Consider the following 18,791-nt stretch of genomic DNA (forward strand, 5'->3'; position numbering starts at 1 on the left):
CATCTCACTACACTTCAACCTCAAAATACGCCCACTCTCGCCAGTCAGTACATCTGCTGTCATTATCCGGGTACTGTTTAGATGCAATAATAGCTCACACTCCGAAACTATCAATACCCTTTCCCCCGGGACCGCGCAATCAGAAAAAAGACCTTCAAAACGAAGGCGCAAAAGACGACAAAAACACCACCCACCAACCCCCCTGTACAACATGTCCCTCCAACAACCATTCTGGCGACTCGCGCTGAGACCGCTAAACCTCACACTTCAAACCCCGCTGACTCCGCGCCTCCCAACCCGCCGCGCATTCACCCTCGCCACAACCCCCAAACCCGCCGCTCCACGACAAACACCACTCCAATCGCAACTCCAAACCCTCTTCCGCGCCCGCCGCGCTTTCCACACCAGCCGCTCGCACCTGAACAATAACCAGAAATCCTCCGGCACGGGCTACTCATACCAAGCGCCCGGCGCGGCACCCTCCCTCTCGCAGCGCCTGAAGCACCTCTCCAAGGAATATGGCTGGTCCGCGCTATGGATCTACCTGTTCCTTTCTGCACTGGACTTCCCGTTCTGTTTTATGGCCGTGAGGCTTCTGGGCGCTGATAAGATCGGGCACTATGAGCATGTAATTGTCGACGGGTTCAAGGGCGCCGTGAATAAGGTTGTGCCCGGGATCTTTGATCAGGAGGAGAAGGGCGTTGACGAGCAGGCTGCTGAGGCTGAGCAGAAGCAGGAAGCGAAGAAGAAGGGGCCTGCTGAGGAAGCTAGTATGTTCTTTCCCTCTTCTTTCATAATTTTCTTCTGCATTGTAGAGTGATGTGCTAATCATATGTTTTTAGGTCTCTGGACACAGCTGGCTCTTGCGTACGCCATTCACAAGAGCTTCATCTTTGTGCGTGTGCCTCTTACGGCTGCGATTACTCCCAAGGTTGTCAAGCAGCTCCGAGCATGGGGTTGGGATGTGCTCAAGGGTAAGCCGAAGGGCACGTAAGCCCAGTCAGCTGCCACCACTCTCACTCCTCAATCGCAGCGTTTCTCTTCGTCTGACGATGCGCGACATATACTACACTGTACCATTTGTTCCTCTACTTATCGTTGCATAGCGTTGTTTGGCTAGATTTCTGTACTCATTTTGTGTACATCATCACATTGTACATTAGATAGATCTAATCCGTCCACTCTGCCCTTCGCCTTTTGTCACCGGGTATTCTCCAAAACAAGGGGCTCATCAGATAGAAACAATAGAAATGAAACAAATAAAACCTGCAGAAGAAAAGAGAATAAAAGCACACGGGACCCAGTTCTAGTTCATTCACCCAAGAAAAAAACGGAATGAAGAAAAGCCTCGAATACCCAACATACTAATCGAAACAAATGCTGCCGGTGAAAATGCAATGGACCGGAACGAATAGACAAACAAGACAATAGACAGATAGCCTCCGATGTCAACAAAAAGTATAGAAAAGACCACATCTTATTCGGGCTCATAATCTTCGTTCCTTGGGGTATATAGGACGAGCGGAAAGGATTATTGAAAGGGGGATGAGACAGGCAAGTTGAAATCATTGCGGGACGGCGTAAAGAGTATGAGCATGAGAAACAACATTGTCATGTCACATGTCGATCATGTCATTGAACCTCAGAATGCCGTTGGCCTTCATCAAGCCGTTGACTCCTTCAGGCATGCGGTACGCCAGTTCGGCGACGCCCATCGAGTTAGCGGCTGACAGGGCTTGGTTGTCTGGCTGTTCGTCTTCGTCTGAGGTATCCGCCACAAGTACAAGACCGAGTTCCTTGATGGTTGCTACCAGAGCTGGTACAAGGTTCTAAACATAAATTGTTAGTATCCAGAAGTTGTAGCAGGTGTTTGGGGAGGCTGGTACATACCAATAGACTAGACCGGCAAACCAGACCCATGAAGTTGTTACTCTGCCCGATGCGCGCCGATTCCTTGATAGACATGGAGGCTCGGCCGCTGCTGTCAACATCCGGATGAGCCCCAGCATTGCGGGCCAGGTCGCGAATCTGACCGAGATCGTTGCAGAGAAGAACGGGATCTAGAGATTCTCGATTAGTATTGTTATGATAACCAGGAGTCGTTGGGCTTACAGTTCGGCTGTTTCCAGTTCAGCGCAATGCAGATATTAGCGTTGTAAGACGTAAATACGACGGAGCGCATGAACTCTGGATTCTTGTCGCGCGCAAAGCGAGCATGGTCGAAGACGACTGCCAGGATGGCGTCGGCAAAGGTGTTGACGTCGGCCATAGACGTCATGTTCAGCGTTTGCTCTTCAACAGCTGAAGGGTAAAGGATAGCGGGGTTGACATTGACATCGATTGGGAGATTCTCAAAGACCTCATGCAAGGAGAAGAATGCACTCGCAAGAATTCTATGTGTTAGAGCTAGATCGCCGGAAGCACGGGTTTGCAAGTATTGGATAATTTCCGGCCGGTTCACACCCTTCTCGCTGCCAATGGCTTGGAACTCGGCAAGTGTAAGATGGCAAAGAGGAATATCGATACCATAGTGATTCACTGTGTACCGTGGGTGGACAACAGGTATCTTGTCTCTTGTGAGCTGCACAAAGAGCTGGACATGATCTCCCGACAAACTTGATCCAGTAACTAGGCCACTGTGGTGAGATTCACCGGTGCTTGTGGCCTTCCAGTAGGTGGCGAAATGCGTGATCTCGAGGGGATCCCCGTGATATGGCTTGATAACTTGGAACCCGAATCGCAGCTGCCCAATAGACCGCAGTCTGGGGTCGAAAAGTGGTAAACAGCAAGTACCAGCACTGGACCTGTCTGCCCTGAATACTGTTGGGAGAGCAACTGTCTTTGCAATTACCTTGGAGCCGAATGTGGGGAATATCTCAAAGTCGACGGTGAATGTTTGCAAAGTATCGACGTGGAAGGAGATCATTCGCGAGTCTTCCTGGATGGGCAGCATCACAGTGCGCGGGATGAGCTCGGAAAGCTTCGACGAGATTGTCAGACGAGCGGCAGGATAGCGCCCAGCTTGATCAAAGGTGATTGCGCTGCTGGGATCAAACAGAATCTGGATGAAGACCTTTTTATCCAAGAAGTTGTGTCCATAGCGTCGCAATGGAATAATGGGTGGTGGAAGCGATAGAATTGGGATGCCATCCACCGTCTCCATCTCATCTGGTTCCGTCTCAGTCTGTTCCTGCCAGCTGATCGAGCTTGGCTCATGCATTCTGAGGCCATTTAGAATGTCCAGTGGACGCTGCGACGGTCGGGATTCGGTATGGTGAGACCACAACAGGAGCATGCACTCCAAGTGGCCTTCCCAAGCGGCGTAGTAAACCGCAGCCAAGTCTTTCTCGTCCTTCACGTCTGCATCAACACCCAATTCCAGAAGCGTCCGCAGGCAGTTGACGCAGCCTTCACTAGCTGCATGGAAAAGAGGAGTCCATTGATACAGCTTGTCTCTTTGGTTGAGATCCGCGCCGTGCTGCTTGAGCAATAGCAGAATATCGGGTGACTGTGAAGCACGCGCTACCATGTGCTGAGGGTAAAGACCTTCGGCGTCGGGAAGGAGCTTGGCTTGCCGTTCTAATAGCATTTTGACTATGGCGAGCGAGCCATGTTGACAAGCGAGGTTCAGAGGAATGTGATCGGAATCTGACGCCGGGTCGATACGGGCATTATTGCGAAGCAGCTGTTCAGCACACTCAAGCTTATTCTTGACGATACTGTGTATTAAGGGTGTGAAGTTGTCATGGTCCATGATGTCGACAGTACTGGGGTCTGTTGCTAACAGCTGCTGCACCATCTCCACGCGCCCGTGGATACAAGCGTAGTGTAAAGGTATCCTTCCGTAAACATCTGTTCTTGAAACCTGCACGCCTGCCTCCAGGCCAGCTTTGAGGACCAACTCGCGGCCAGAAATAGCCGCCTCGTGCAAGCAATTCCGTTCATTGATGTCATCCTCGGCGAAGATATCGACCAATTTGCTTTCAAGAAGGACTGCCAGAACATCATCGGAGAACTCGTTGATTGCGGCCAGAAAAGTGCGCGTCGCTCGTTCGCGAGAGTCAGGGGATTTCTGGAGTTTGTCTGCCCATTCACGCAATGCCTGGAGATTGCCGGCGGTAGCGGATTGTAACACCTGAAGATCAAGATCTTCTTCCTCCGATCCAAGAGGTTGAATACCTGTCGTCCGCTCGGCCAGGCGAGTTGTGTCGAACTGAATATTTTCACCTTCTGCCCAAGCTTCGAGCTCTATTCGGGCCGTTGTCGCCCGATCAGAAAGATCGCGTAATACCTCCCTGTTAAAACACGGTTGCACCTCGACAGCGCGGTGAAGGTATAGTTCTTTCATACGAGACTATCATTTGGTGAGCGGGCTGGAACTGGGAAAAGAGCCCCTACGGCGGTAGCTGTAAGAAGAATTCTCACCTTTGACGTTTTGTCCCACTAAATTAATTCGTTAATGATGTTCTTTTCCACAAGCAGCAGATGCGACTTCTCCAACTAACCTTTTTCAAAATCTTAGACATGGCAGTCTCGTTGATCTCAACAAATTGCTAGATTGCACGCGGATTATGAGCGCCCACCCATCTTCAAATGCAGCTGCATCAGGCTCACCTGTAACTTATTCAGGTCACCATCAAACTGTTGAAATCCTTCCAGTAGAGCGACAAGGTTCGCCGGTGCTTTCGACTTTGTAACCGTTCGCGACTGAACAACCCGCTTTTTATCGACCAGTGTTTTTAATCGTTGCGTGAACTGTCACTTAGTGTCAGGAAATATGCACAGAGCGGACGCTAGCCATCATAACCAACCTCGGCCTCTTTTTGTAGGTAAAATGTGTTGACTTTTTCGATCTCACGTTCCTGGTCCCACTTCAGCAAACTTCCCAGCAAACCTTCCACCCTCAGATGAGCCATACCAGTCGGAAGAAGAACACCTCCTTGTTCGCGCGGAGCGCAGCCTGCGCTTCGGAATCATTTTGAGGTATGGGCACAGAGCTCTGAGCGGGGATAGTTGGTGTTGCACTTAGTTGCTTGATAAGCTATTTTGTCCGACGTCAGCAGTTGTGGTAGGACAGCGTCGATGTTAACGGTTATTGACCTTCTTCAATGCCTTGTAATTCACGAAACTGGCGGCGTATTCTGGCAGATCGAGCTGCCTGCGTTGGATTTGCTTGCCAAACTTCCTGCAGTCACAAAGTCAGCTACCAGAAAGACAATCCGACGCAGCCGAATGCGCCGAAGCTTCAACGAGCTTTCAGGAACATAATACGTACATCTTGGCGAGCGCACTTTAGGGGAAAAAAAGATAATCTCTACCGGTTGCTTGACGTAGACGTGCCTGACCAGGCAGCGGCTTCAGTTCCCAGTGACAACGAAATGAGCTCTCGTACAGCTAAGTCCTGGAGGGTCAATCGCAGAAGCCGCGATGAGAACAGAGATAAAGTTCGCAGATGAGGAGAATGGTAACGCAGAGAAAGAATAGAGAAGAAGAGAAAGCGGAAGAAACAATCCCGAAAGTGACGGAATGGATTACCCCTCGATGGAGCTGTTTCGACTGAGGGGAGGTGAAAGTAGATTCGGGCAGGCCAGCGCGCGCGCTTGAGTGGGGCAAAGATAGATAAATGGACCGGAGTAGAACTGCCAGCAGGTCAGAGACAAGCAGCGGAATGCGAGAGACGTGGTTCCGACGATTAAGGCGTGTGGAGTCCAAGCTGGGACAGGAAAGATGACGAGTAGTTGGCGACTGGAGGCTAGGGCAGCCTACTATAAACCGTGGAAGTGGCACCAGTGGTAGATACTTAGCAGCAGCAGTTAGCACCAGCTGCGGGTATTGGTGGTTTAGTGGCGGAGCGTAGAAGCTCTATCTCCGCGCAAGGTGCCCGGGACCTTGCGATTGTCTCCCGTCTCTGGTCCCTGGTGCTACAAGAAAGCCGAGAATATAGGCATGGTAGAATTGGCTGGAACACAGGGGGCGCGGTGTAAAAAGTGCAGCCTCCTCTTAGTTGGCCAAGTACAAGTGTATACTGAAGTCTTGAAAGCGTGCCTAGAGTAAGCGTGCCTTGCTTTTTCTGCGCGTCAGTTGCAAGGTGAACAGGCCAGGGCGGGGTGCCATTGACGACACTGCGACAACGTACCGGAAGGAGAGCGGCCAGGAGATTACTGCCAAAAGGGACAAATGAATCAGGAGCAGGGCAAATGGAAACGGGCAGGGCAGACAGTCGACATGGGGGAATGCTTGAAAGAGGAAGAACAGTCATATGTCAAGAGGAAGAGAAAGGGTGAGGTGGAGAGCTTGGGGAGCTGGCTCCGGCCCAATCACTACCGCAAACGAGCCCACGTTGCTTCCCCCTGGTAGCGCTAAGTCTGCAGCCTCTGGAGAACAATCCAACCACCGCCGTCTTTATCGCAACGTGCGCCGCTCCCTGATGCTTGCTCGCTGGTGCTTGGCCCTACTAGTCTAGCCTGGACTGTTTGTCTGGCCACTTCGTCGGGCTCATGGCTGTTGACTGAGGTACCTGATCGAGCATGGAGCATGATGTCACCGATTGCGCTCTATGAGAACAACCAACAATCGAATGGACTGTGTGCTTCGTATGATCTTCGCTGAATGCGGCACTTAAGGCCATCTTAGATCTGTACTAGCGATCCTGGTCTCCAGTAGCCTCATCTAGATGCTTGTTCGCTCTCAGCCACTGATAGGCTGCATACCCTTCAGTCTTCAATCCATATACGTACTTACTCTGTACATCTAGACAAGCAGACTAGGGTCGCGATTCAATTTGATCATCTATGCAGGTGTCACTCAACTCTTGTATGCATTGACTCCCTAGCTAAGTAATACAACTGCGCTTACTAGCAATGCCACCAACAATAAACAGGCAATATACCCACGCAAAGATAACGAGATTTTATAGATGATAAAAAGAAGGACTGATTGGCATGGAAAAGAGAACTGGACTCAATGCCCCTTACATCAGGCTCAACCGAAAGAGCATAACAGCAGTCGTAGATGTACACAAAGTGGCAAGACAACGTCCACTCGGACAGCGAAGAAAACAATAATGAAAAGAAAATGATAGAAGGTAGCGATGGGAAATTGGTATCACATTCAAGAGAGATGAGAAGAAGATAAACTGGAGCTCGCGGCGGGTCTGACGGGGTATTGAGGGTATCTCTCGGGTTTGGTATCAAGCCAGGAGTAGCCCGAATGTCAGGATGGTCCGCTTCAAGAAGCTGCTCTGAAGCGAGAGTCTAATCTCTCAGCTCTAGTCCACTCCGGCGGCGAGTTTGTGCGAACAAGATTTGGTAATTAGATGCTGCAGAATATATATATGAGAAGTCAAGAACAATCCTTTACATCGAGCTCAGAAGTTTTGCGCGATACCTGCATTCCCCTGTCGGGGGAACACAGACGGATTCTGGATTTGCGTGTTACGGCGTGCTTGAACGTCCCGGATCACCGGTTGGCCTCCGTACGGGTCGCTGTATCCTCCATACTGTTGCTGTGCATCGCTGTAGTCGTAGTATGGGCCACCAGGGTGGCCGGCAGACATATGGCTTTCTTCCGAGATCTCTGAGTGAGCGCCAGCTGAATAGGCAGACGACGCGTTAGATGGACCACGGTTAATATCGGTAGTGCGCTGATTGTTTGCAGCACCGGCGGCAACGGGGGCAGCTCCTAGGATTCCGTAAGGTTCGGTTTCGCCAATTGCACCGTGTCCATCCGAGTACTGGATGGTGCCGTCGCTGGGCGTAGCAGCGTGTTGGTAGCCGGGCTGGCTTCCAGCTTCGGACATTGCTAGTCCAACACCAGCACCGCTGGACAGATTGGTTGACGCCTTACGGCCAGCTGAAGTCGTTCCCCAGCCTCGGTATCCGGAGTTGTCATCAGCACCACCCATAACAGCGGGTAATGTTGGGTCGCCGTTGGGGTTGAATCCATACTCCTCGACCTCTTTTCTGCGTTCTTCTTCGGCGACCTTCTTCGCCTTGTGTCTCCTCCAAAGCCACAGACCCACAAGGACTAGAATAGCAACAGAGACAACTGGAACAACTACAGCCACAGCGATGGTACCACCTGCAGACAGTCCCGAATCACCGCTGTCGGTTTCGGTCGGTTGAGAGCCAGACGAAGGATCAATGGTGGAAGATGCGCCACCATCACCCGTTGTGGTCGAGGCAGTTGGTGTATCTGTGATGGTTATAGTAGTAGTGGTGGTACCGCTCACGATTTCTGACGTGGTTGTAGTCGGCTCCTCAGTTGTAGTTGGTTCATCGGAGGTGGTTGTTTCGGAGGTAGTAGTGCTGGAGGATGTGGTGGTGGTAGAAGTAGGGGTGTCTGTGGTCTCGGTCTCAGTCGTTGAAGATGTTTCGGTGGGAGTAGGGGTATCGGTGGTCTCGGTGGTCTCGGTGGTCTCGGTGGTGCTCGACGAAGTTGGTGTTTCTTCGGTTGACGTTGGTGCCTCTGATGTAGATGTTGGCTCTGTCTCTGTCGATGTATCTGTGTCTGTTGGCGACGGAGTGCTAGCTGTAGGCTCGCTGGCGGTGGGCTCGCTGGCGGAGGAGGATGTAGCGGCCGGGTCGGTTTCAGTGGTGGCACTGATCGGCGCAGCTGGGTTTGAGGCACTCATGATCTAGGCAATGCACTATGCGCTCTAAAAATCCTTTTGTTGATTTTGAGAGTGACTGTATTGGAATGCTGCAAGTCCCGCACCAATGCTGAAAGAAACACCTCCAAAAACGAGTCTCGAAGGCCGGTCTTTGTATAGATATATGGTAAATTCGTGGGGCGATCCACGTGGTGAATTGGTGGAAGTCCGTGAATGAGCCGGGAGAGAGATATTCAATAACCAAAGTCGACCAAAGTCAAATTCCCGTTGCTATGTAGCGGCCAGTGAATTCCATCAAAAGTCGAGACTCTATCGAAAATAAATGCGATGTTTCTTGTCGTGAAATAAATGAGCGGTAATAGTAAATGATTATTAAACGCGAAATCGAGGTCGTTTGTTTGGGTGAGTCGGAGAGACGAGTTGCTGTCGTCGAGAGCAGCCCGGCTGACGGGTGGTGTCGACGGTCGGTCGGGTCAGGGGTGGAAGTTGACAGTAGAATCCCAATCCAGATACACCGATAAGTGTTAGTCGAGCCTCACGCAGATTATGCGGGGGTTCTCATATTAAAGGATGGAAAAGTCAAACAGCGGAGGGGAAGGAGAATCGAAAGGAACGAAACCGAGGAAAGAGAAGGAAAAGAGAAAGAGAGGAGAGAGAGAATGGGAGTGAGCGAGCGAGCGAGCGACGAGTGAGATTGAGATTGAGATTGAGCGGGCGAAAGCAGAGTGGAGATCGGTTGCTCCAAGAAAAGAATGGCGTCCCATTACCCAAACCTGTAATGACTGCGGGCCAGGCACTGCTTTCTATCTTTTATTCTTAGCAACAGCCCGTTGATTCGCTGCTGCTGTCTTGGTATTACCACAGCGTTACAATAGCCGCACGCTTGTTCGAGTCCACTCCACAAACGGACTGCATTTGCATTACAATCTTCATGCCTGCAAATGCACTAAGAAGGCTACGGATCCTGTGCATGAACCTATATTATGATAATAGATAGAGGATGTCAAGATAGCCAGGCCCAGGACTCGAAGCGCGGACGCTTGGCGTATAGTGCTACACCTACGGTCGGGAACCCACGCTTTCGAACAACATACCTATGTACCTACAAACACGAGCACGAGCGCAAACCATAAATTCTGTGACCAGAAGCTGGAACCCACTGATGCAATCAGTCTCAGGTTACACTACATGCATACTCAATAATAATGATCTTTCAACAAGCAGGGAACAACGACAAAGTTCCCAAGTCAAACAGTCGCCGCCGGAAGCAGCGTTGCAATGATGAACCTGCCAACTCCAAGATGACGGAATGGTCTTAAATGAAAGCCCCACTGACTGCGACGATATCTTGCCGCATGGAGTTGCGCCCCTTTCTCACTGCGAACCTAAGGCACCACTACTCGTCCAGATACGTCGATGCCGTGATCGATCGCCTTTCGATCATCATCAATAATCTCCTCGCTGGTTCACTTTGTGATACCTTTACTCCGTACACAGGTCCTTTACAGGCAACCCGACCGTGCTGGTAGCTTCCTGCAGGAACAAAGGGCACCGAGTCTTGGAAAAGAGACTTGTCATAGATCTGCTGGAAACTGTAATACCCTGTATATACGCTGTACTTTTGGGACGACCAGCGGTTGTGGGAAATCGGGAAGAACCAGGGTTTATGCAAAGATGCAAAAGGCCGGTACCGAGTCTAACGAATTTTATCCTGCTCAGCCATTGCGGGTGGAGGCCAGAGTTCAAGATTCAAGACCCCGGCAATCTGTACCAAAGGTTGAGGCGTGCGGTGATAGGGCATCCAGACAACGTGGCTCGAGTTTATCCATGGAAGTTCATCCATCAATGTCTCGCCCATGGTCCCCCACACGCAGTGGCTGTGCTGGTTCATGGATGAAAATGTCCGAAAATTTACCGTCTGTAGATTTGTGCATGAAAGATTGCAGGGAAGAGAAGATCAATTGTGGCGTTCTCGCTCTTCGAGAGCAGCCATAGGTTGAATTTGAAAGCAAGATAAGCGATAGTAGATTCCTCCAAGCAAAAAGTCCAAATGGCGAAGACATGCATTCAGGACGAACCATGTTGGCCTGCACACCAAAAGAAAATAGCAATGACGAACCGTTTATATCTGACTCCTGGTAGTTAATTTACAAGAATAAAGTGAAAATGTCAAAAAGCGAGCAAACCAGCCTCTTGTATGCTATGTACGAGATGGGGTGTGAATAAGTTACCAGTAACCCAGATTTCACAAGAGGAGCAAGATAGATCGTAATATGGTATGTGAACTCCAAAATACAGTGGGAAATCGTTACAAGGTTTCGACATCTATTGCCGCATATCCCATGTAGGACGAAGGTTCGACATCAAGTCATCCTTGGTACCAACAGTTTCCGGGGGCAAACGGCTGACACGGTAAGCACCGTTGCGAATATTGTTCAAGTGCGCTGCTGAGACTCCTGTCCGCGTGCTGCGGATGCTACCAGTTTCACTCATGGTATCCTGGGTCTTGAATCGAGGTGGAGGAGCAAAGTCCAAATTGCCAAAAGCGCCTGACTTTCGTAACGCATGCGGGCTGGGCATAGGCGCCAAATCGTCGAAAACCGAAGCAAGAGGGGTGTGGGCTCGGACTGTTGGACTGTATGGTCGTAGTCCGCCGAGTGGTGTTTCTGAGCGACCGTCCTGTTGATCTCTGAAGCTCGAACCAGGTGCAAATTCGATGGCCGACATAATGGAATCATCCTTCAACAGATGAGGGGAGGGAAGGATGGTGAGAGGCGCTGGCGGTGGCGCTGGTCTGCGTGGTGCACGAGGGCCAGGGAAGCGGGCTGAGGCCGAGGAGAAAGCACGCGGACCAGGCGAGCGGAAGCTTTCGCTGTAGCCACCAATTGACCCCGAGGCCATATGGCGAGCTGCGCCTTGGAAACGGGGAGGTGCACGAGGCGGAGGAGTCATGGCACGACGAGTCACAGGCTCGGCATATGGGGCAGGGACTGCATCGAAGTACTCCCCAGTTACTGGGTCGTACGTATAGTCGTCATCGTAATAATCGGCGGCATAGTCCTCATAGTACGTCTCCCTTTGCCCAGCTTTACTTTCGTCAAAGTATTCCTTGTAGAACGATCGAATGCGATTAGCACGTTGCTCGGGGTTATCAGCAGGATCATCTGGCGGCAAGGGGCGCAGGCCCATAGTCATGCGGCGGGTATCACGACGGGGATCGAGCTTCAGGTTAGAAGCAGGCGGATCCTCTGGTACCGGAGGCACTTGAGCTTGCTCATGACTTTCCTCTTGAACAGGTCCAAATTCAGCCTTCTCGATGTTCAATGCCGGCAACATGGAAGCACGGTTGAACGACCGGTTGGACGTCCTCTTGTCACCATAGTCGCTACCAGCATCGGTTGAAGGGAAAGAGATCCGAGGCATCAGGATTGGAGTGTCATTCAGGGTAGCACTATGAGGTTCGGCATGAGTAGAAGGCGCATCATATTGTTGGAAGTTAAACTGGTGCTCCGGAGGGGTCTGCAGCGGTGTAGAGGATGTCGAAGACACATTTGCCCCTTTGCCACTCTCCGACGACTCATTGATCGGTGTCAATCCCGGTACATGGACAGGGCTAGGGCTCCTTGGCAGGTTCAGCTCAAAACCCTTGTCGTGCACCTGGGATTGCTCGACCGGGCTTTGGTGTTGTGAGTTCGGTTCACTAGACGGGTTGTAGAGAGGCGGAGACGAGCGCGAGATTCGTTGAGCATTGCCTAGAAGTCCTTGGTTCATATCGTCGCCATAAGCGCCCCTTCGCGTTGAGCCAGCGACGCTTGCCGCGTCATCATAGCCTTTTCGCTGCGATCGCATGGATTGAGCATCATTGGGAAAGTAGACCTGAACAGCTTGCCGGAACTTGTCATCATCTGCCATGACTGATCGTGGTACGGAGTTCATCGACTCCCTTGATCCTCGCATGCTCGGTGGTAGCATGTAGGGGCTGGGTCCAATGTCAAGGGAGATTCCCTTCATGTGATTGGTCCGACCGTCCTTCTCCTGCATCCCAGATCTACCACCACCCGAAGGTAGATCCATTCCAAAGTCAAGAGATTTATGCCTATCATTGGCATCTTCATTCCGGAGTTTCTTGAGATTCCGTCGGTGGAGAAAGATCAAGACGATGATGGCACAGACGATTGGAATACTACCAGTCGGTTAGACTCAAGAGCTGGACAGATACTGGGTATTATTACGGGGTTTGGGTAGAACATACACCGCTCCTAACACAACGGGCAACGTGGTGTTGCTAGCCGTACTAGTGTTCTTCTCACAACGGGAAGAGTCATCTCCAGGCGCACAGGTTTCGACACGGTCTGAATCTTCCGTAGGCCTTGGGACTCTTTTCACCAAGGTTGGGGTTTCAGGCATGAGTAAATGTGGTGGGCGGTTGCGTGGCATGACATCTTCGTCGAGAGAAACAGCGCGGACTCCCAGGTACTCGCCATGGCGATGTTGATGCTGGTGATGGTGTCGATGCATGATCGATTGCCCAGCCTCAGTTGGCAGAGACACAAAGATCAAACATGTAAAATGAACAGACTGACTGGTCGTACGAGTTAGAGGCACGGGATCATCGGTTCCAGAAAGACAATTGATCGTATGCGGGGTGCTTTATCGTCGTGCAGCGAGATGCGGTAATTAAATTGAACAGGAGAACAGGACGATTGATGCCGAGATGGATTAGACGCTTAGAAAGGAGTGAACGGAACTTCGAGAAGTTCCACGAACGAGTGGCGGCCAGCGGCCAGGTGAAGGTTGAAAAGAGTGGCAGGATATTGAAAGGACAATATCCGGAAGTCGATAAAGGAGCGACGAGGGGAAGGAAAGGTGAGGTGGAAGAGTAAAAGGAAGAGAGAGGAGAAGAGATGAGGCGCGAGAGCGACGGGAGAGGAGAAAGCGTGAGCGACCGCGGCCAGGGCAGCGCCCCATTGGGGTCTAGTCAGGTCTGCTAATGGCGGTCTAGAAGACTGTGACTTGCTGATAGCCTGCGCCGGTGGGGGCTTGCAGATTGTGCCTTTCCTCCTGTAAGGATCTCTACTCGCTGTTCAGCCGGCCCTCAATTTACGTTTTGATTGGGCTGTCATGGTTTGGCTCCATCTCTTGTTCAGGGTTTTGAGCTTCTCACTCGCAAGACTCTGTGGACGGGGCGAAGCCGAGCCCTTTGGTTGCTTCTAAATTGACTTAACCCCTGAGTGATGGACCATTGATAAATGGACGCTGGAATAATTACTCTGGGCCCACTTCCCCTCTGTTACTGCGGATAGCTTCCTTCAGATAAACAGACTGCGCCATATTCAAGGAGCATGTGCCTTATATCTGCCTGTCCATCCTCCTTTCTCAATCACACCGCAGTGTCTCTGCCCTTTCCCCTGCATCAGAACGAGTCCCTTGATGCAAAGAAGCAAGGCGCCAAGGTCTCAGGCTGGAACCCGTCCCCTGAGAAGCCTCTGCCAGAAATGGTCTAGCGTCAGGTACCCCTTTATCGTGGCCAATCAACGGGCTGGAAGAAATGCTCGAATCCTTCGACAGCGGAGTCTCCTCAGTGATCTTAACTGCTCTTGTGCTCGATCATCCACAATCTCCATACTGACAGTAATAAACTTACAGGTCATTACCATCCTCGCCTGAGAGCTTGAGAAACAGGTTCATCCTATTAATATCACTACTCGACATGTCGATGACGGTGACACTTGAGTATACAACAGACCTGGAGCTGGAGGCCGTGACTCGTGCCCTGATGATCCATGCAGCTCAATCAAACTTGAGACGCTAGCGCGCCACGCTGCTTGTTTCTCAGAAACTCTCGACCCGCTCTTGGCTTCGGCGAGATGTTAGAGATAACCGTTCTATAATTACAAGTGAACTATTGATTATAGGTGCGCATCCCCGAAATCATAGATAAGCCACTAGATGAACCCTCTGTCAAATTGTTTTCCTATCTCCTCTTTGTCTGCCTCATCCTTTGGGCACCCATCAGGGTCCATTCACGGAGTACGGACTAGCAGGAGTTCTTCGTGCTTGAAACAATAGTTCCTGCTAATTTGAACAGGTAGTTACTCCATGGAAGGTCGATCAAGGCATGCTCAACTTTCAGATCCCATTTGCACTTCGCGGCTCAACCTCACGTGCTACGGGCCAATAAGCTATACCTATATGTATAGAGGTAAAAGGTAGATATTTTCATGTGAGTAGCATTGGAGGTTATGTTGAATGCTTTGCTTCTAGTTTGTGGGTTTTGTGTAATCGCGACAGGGCCGTGCGCTAGCTATTTCGCCGAGTATATAAGGTATAGCCCGAGTACAACTTTTTATATATTCCCAACCCATGGCTTGTGAACTCTGCCTGATGCATTCGCCAATCACCCATTTACCTCAACTCTAACCCCGAAAGTATTCCAGAGACCACACGAAAGTAGCTGATACCCCCAAGCAGTCGCCATTGCAAGATTGTAGCTTCTACAGTAAATCCGATGATAACCGTGGGACTGTATATCCGAAGACGAATGACGTCAGATACCGGAGAACTCAGCTCACCTCTTGAACTAGAAACATTGGAATGGACAATACTGCAAGATAATAGACTAATCTTTGAAGACCATGTTCGGAGTTTTCCAACCTCTTGCTGCGCAGTGGACTGATTGTACCTGAGGAACCGTTGACGTCTGCGGACGATCAACGCAGCATTCTTGCATGCATGAATAGACCTAACCGGATGTGGATCGTATAGAGCAAACGACCACCGAACTAGGCTGAGCTCAGGCCAACGAACAGGAAAAACCCAGCAAGAACCCGAGTTGAAATTGGTTCCGAGGAACTCGCAGGCTCGAACATAGAACCAGAAAGGAATCGGGCAGCTCCGAGTCCCATTGCGGCGGGAACTCCTCAGGATCAACTGCCCGGTATGGCGGCCGACATGCTACTAGTAGTGGACCCTAGTTCATCTTCTAAACACGAATTGCTGCCCAAGTCGAGATCAAGTGGCGACTCATTTTAGAGGCAACGAGATAGCTCAGCGCTAGAAGTTCGTCGAAGGCGTCGAAGGCGCAAAGCTAAAATGTTAAAAGTTTTTTTGGGCCCGGCAAGAAATCCGAAGTTCAACTTGCGATGGAGTACATATACCATCATCTTCCCCACTCGTCAACTAGGTAGCCTTGTTTTGTTTTACTTCTGCGTTTCTGTCTGTCTCTTTTGCTGTATTTATCACGAACAATAGACAACGGTATATCGGCGCTCCAACAATGATGGATCTGGAAAAGGGCGACAACGCCCCCCGCAGCAGAAGCGATCCCAGCTCAGACGAGGGCAGCCAACTTGATCGCATTGAGACATACTCTTCTTTTGACACCTCCTCGAGTGATGACGGCTCGAGCACTCTAGACGATGTTGACCGCATGGTTCGAACACAGACCGCGCAGACTCACCCTGGCTACGGACTCGAACGCCACCCAACAGCCCTCAGTCGAATCGCAACGCAACGCACCCAGCATAGTGCGACAGTTGGTACCCTTAGGACGCGCACCTCGAGGAAGCCTCTCCCCGAGTTTGGAGCAGGCAAGCCGTACCCGCCGCCGCTACCAGAGAGAGAAGAATATGTCGTTGAGTTCGCCGGACCAGACGATCCTATGCACCCGCAGAATTGGCCGACTCGCAAGAAGTAAGGATCTCGATAACTATACCATTGGTGACTTACACCAGCACTGTACTGACATGTAGTTTCTTAGGATCATGGTTTCGGCTCTTCTAGCCTTTACCACCTTCAATTCCACGTTCACCAGCAGTATCTTCTCCGCGGCCAACAGTGTTGTATCCGCGAGATTCGGCGTATCAACGGAAGTTGGTACTTTAGGAATGTCATTATATGTCCTTGGTTTCGCATTTGGCCCTACGTTTTTCTCTCCATTGTCAGAGTTATTTGGCCGTCGCATACCTATCCTCATTGGTGTCCTCGGTTTCACAGTCTTTCAGTTCGCAGTTGCTACAGCGGAGAATCTTCAAACGGTCATTATCTGTCGCTTCTTTGGGGGATTCTTCGGGGCTTGCCCGATTGCTGTCGTGGCGGCCGTCTTTTCTGACCTCTACGACAATCGTCACCGCGGTTTTGCAATCACGATATTTACCATGATGGTCTTTACGGGTCCGCTTTTTGCGCCGTTTATCGGAGGCTTCATCACAGAGAGCTACCTGGGCTGGCGCTGGACGGAATACCTCCCGGGAATCATGGGGGCTGCCGCGTTTGTATTGGATATCTTCTTCGTGGAGGAGACATATCCTCCAGTCGTTCTCATCAAGAAGGCCGAGGAACTACGCCGGAGGACCAAGAATTGGGGCATCCACGCAAAGCAAGAAGAGGTCGAGATTGACCTGGCCGAGCTGATTGGAAAGAACTTCAGTCGACCGGTGCGAATCCTCTTCAACGAGCCCGTACTACTCTTACTGAGCATTTACATGGCCTTCCTGTACGGATTGCTTTACCTTTTCATGACGGCGTATCCCATCGTTTTCCAGCAAATCCACGGCTTCAACAAAGGTGTTGGTGGGCTGCCCTACTTCGGTTTAATCATCGGCGAGTTCCTCGGAGGACTGTTCATCATCACCACGCAACCTTGGTATAACAACAAGCTGGCGGCGAACAACGATATTCCCATCCCAGAGTGGCGACTACCGCCGGCCATAATCGGCGCTGCGGCCTTCTCAGGAGGACTCTTCTGGTTCGGCTGGACAGGATATCAATCTAGCACGCCCTGGATCATCCCTACGGTATCTGGACTTCTCACAGGTTTTGGCCTCCTATGCATCTTCCTGCAATGCATGAACTACATCATCGACACCTACCTCATGTTGTGAGTTGGCCCACCAAATCCTTCTCTCGTACCGCGTTTACTAAAATATTGCCTTAGCGCTGCCTCTGCCCTAGCCGCAAACAGCATCCTCCGTTCTACCGCAGGCGCAGGGTTTCCTCTCTTCGCGCCATACATGGTACGCTAATTCCCCTCATCCAATATAGATCACTCCGCTGACAGAAACCCAGTTCAACGCCCTAGGCGTAAACTACACCGGGACGCTCCTCGGCTGCGTCGCCGCCGCCCTAATGCCCATCCCTCTCCTCTTCTACCTCCACGGCTCAAAGATCCGCTCCAAGAGCAAGTTCGCTGCGGAGTACACGGTTGCCGCCAAGTCTCGTGATGAAGAGTGATCTCGAGTACCTGATCCTTTTATAACGCCGACTAATCTTAATACCCCCGGCCAGAAAGCTGTCTACATATGGAGCACCATCTAACCCTCCATCTAATCTGACCCATCAATTCTCGAGCAAGGCGCTATCTACAAAAAGCATATGACAAGGGAAAACAAAACTTCTGCATTTTAACTAGATTTGATTTCACTTTCACCATTTATTGACTTTCACTTCGATATACCGCATTGCATGGCATGGCATGGGATGGGATGCATTTACAAGCTGAGATACCCGACTGTTTCTCATTTTATCGCCTGGGCATTGGTTGCTTTTATTTTCTTGGATGCATTCTTCTGTTTATTGAGCGCTTGATTCATTGTTTTTCTTTGTTTGGAGATCTGTACTTGTGTATATGTTGGACCATTCGAGTCTCTGTTTTGATTATTGTACAACTTTGATTGACTAGATTTACATTAAGAATCTCGGTCCAGAACATATAATTTATCCAATTCCATGAAGAAACAGAAAATTCTTACTACGGAATACAAGACCTACGAGAGTCTACGACGCGAAAAAGTAACATGAGACATGATCATTTATTTGATCTTTTTATTCTTTATCATGCACCATTAAGACCTGATCCGTTCCATCCATCATACACCGGTTTATGACATAGTAGAAAAGGAAAGTGAGAACACCAACACAGCAAGACATGCACAAGAACCTCCCAAGATACACAAGACAAGCCCGCGGCGCGGGGACGCTGGGACGCTGGATGAAACACCAACACCATCAATTGTACAAAAAGAAGATGGAAAGAAAAATAAGACTTATGCGAGTCGAAAGAGGAAGGAAAGAGGAAGAAGAGCCAGAAAGAAAATTCCCAGACCATCGCAGGATGGGTCAAATGAAGTATGTGAAAAGGACTGTTGACAAGAAGGTGAGGAAGGGAAGGGCATTTTGTATT

At 50.5% G+C, this 18,791-nt stretch overlaps 5 protein-coding genes across 5 annotated transcripts; 2 read left to right on the forward strand and 3 right to left on the reverse strand.

The window, feature by feature from the left end:
* Position 1: 1 nt before the first annotated feature.
* BDV14DRAFT_176916 (uncharacterized protein) lies at positions 2–1,156 on the forward strand. Its single transcript, XM_073769333.1, has 2 exons — positions 2–770; positions 843–1,156. The coding sequence occupies exons 1-2, from the start codon at positions 212–214 to the stop codon at positions 992–994; spliced, it is 711 nt and encodes a 236-aa protein (XP_073626155.1). The 5' UTR covers positions 2–211; the 3' UTR covers positions 995–1,156.
* A 62-nt stretch (positions 1,157–1,218) lies between these two features.
* Positions 1,219–5,538, reverse strand: phoC (putative cyclin dependent kinase inhibitor Pho81). The gene is made up of 10 exons (XM_073777864.1): positions 5,276–5,538; positions 5,101–5,185; positions 4,919–5,041; positions 4,812–4,862; positions 4,615–4,755; positions 4,506–4,553; positions 4,426–4,443; positions 2,113–4,354; positions 1,891–2,060; positions 1,219–1,829 (listed from the first exon to the last, which is right to left on the reverse strand). Coding segments are annotated over exons 1-10 (3,093 nt in total). The 5' UTR covers positions 5,278–5,538; the 3' UTR covers positions 1,219–1,616.
* A 1,215-nt stretch (positions 5,539–6,753) lies between these two features.
* On the reverse strand, positions 6,754–9,375 carry BDV14DRAFT_176925 (uncharacterized protein). Its single transcript, XM_073769334.1, has one exon. The coding sequence runs from the start codon at positions 8,630–8,632 to the stop codon at positions 7,367–7,369; it is 1,266 nt and encodes a 421-aa protein (XP_073626157.1). The 5' UTR covers positions 8,633–9,375; the 3' UTR covers positions 6,754–7,366.
* Positions 9,376–10,553: 1,178 nt separating this feature from the next.
* On the reverse strand, positions 10,554–13,600 carry BDV14DRAFT_176927 (uncharacterized protein). Its single transcript, XM_073769335.1, has 2 exons — positions 12,864–13,600; positions 10,554–12,794 (listed from the first exon to the last, which is right to left on the reverse strand). Exons 1-2 carry the CDS (start codon positions 13,127–13,129, stop codon positions 10,937–10,939), a joined length of 2,124 nt encoding a protein of 707 aa, XP_073626158.1. The 5' UTR covers positions 13,130–13,600; the 3' UTR covers positions 10,554–10,936.
* Positions 13,601–15,757: 2,157 nt separating this feature from the next.
* Positions 15,758–18,375, forward strand: BDV14DRAFT_176928 (MFS transporter). The gene is made up of 4 exons (XM_073769336.1): positions 15,758–16,303; positions 16,371–17,489; positions 17,547–17,625; positions 17,678–18,375. Exons 1-4 carry the CDS (start codon positions 15,888–15,890, stop codon positions 17,840–17,842), a joined length of 1,779 nt encoding a protein of 592 aa, XP_073626159.1. The 5' UTR covers positions 15,758–15,887; the 3' UTR covers positions 17,843–18,375.
* Positions 18,376–18,791: the final 416 nt, after the last annotated feature.

Source organism: Aspergillus stella-maris (genome assembly GCF_047715825.1).
Source record: "Aspergillus stella-maris strain CBS 113639 unplaced genomic scaffold BDV14scaffold_43, whole genome shotgun sequence".
NCBI lineage: Eukaryota > Fungi > Ascomycota > Eurotiomycetes > Eurotiales > Aspergillaceae > Aspergillus > Aspergillus stella-maris.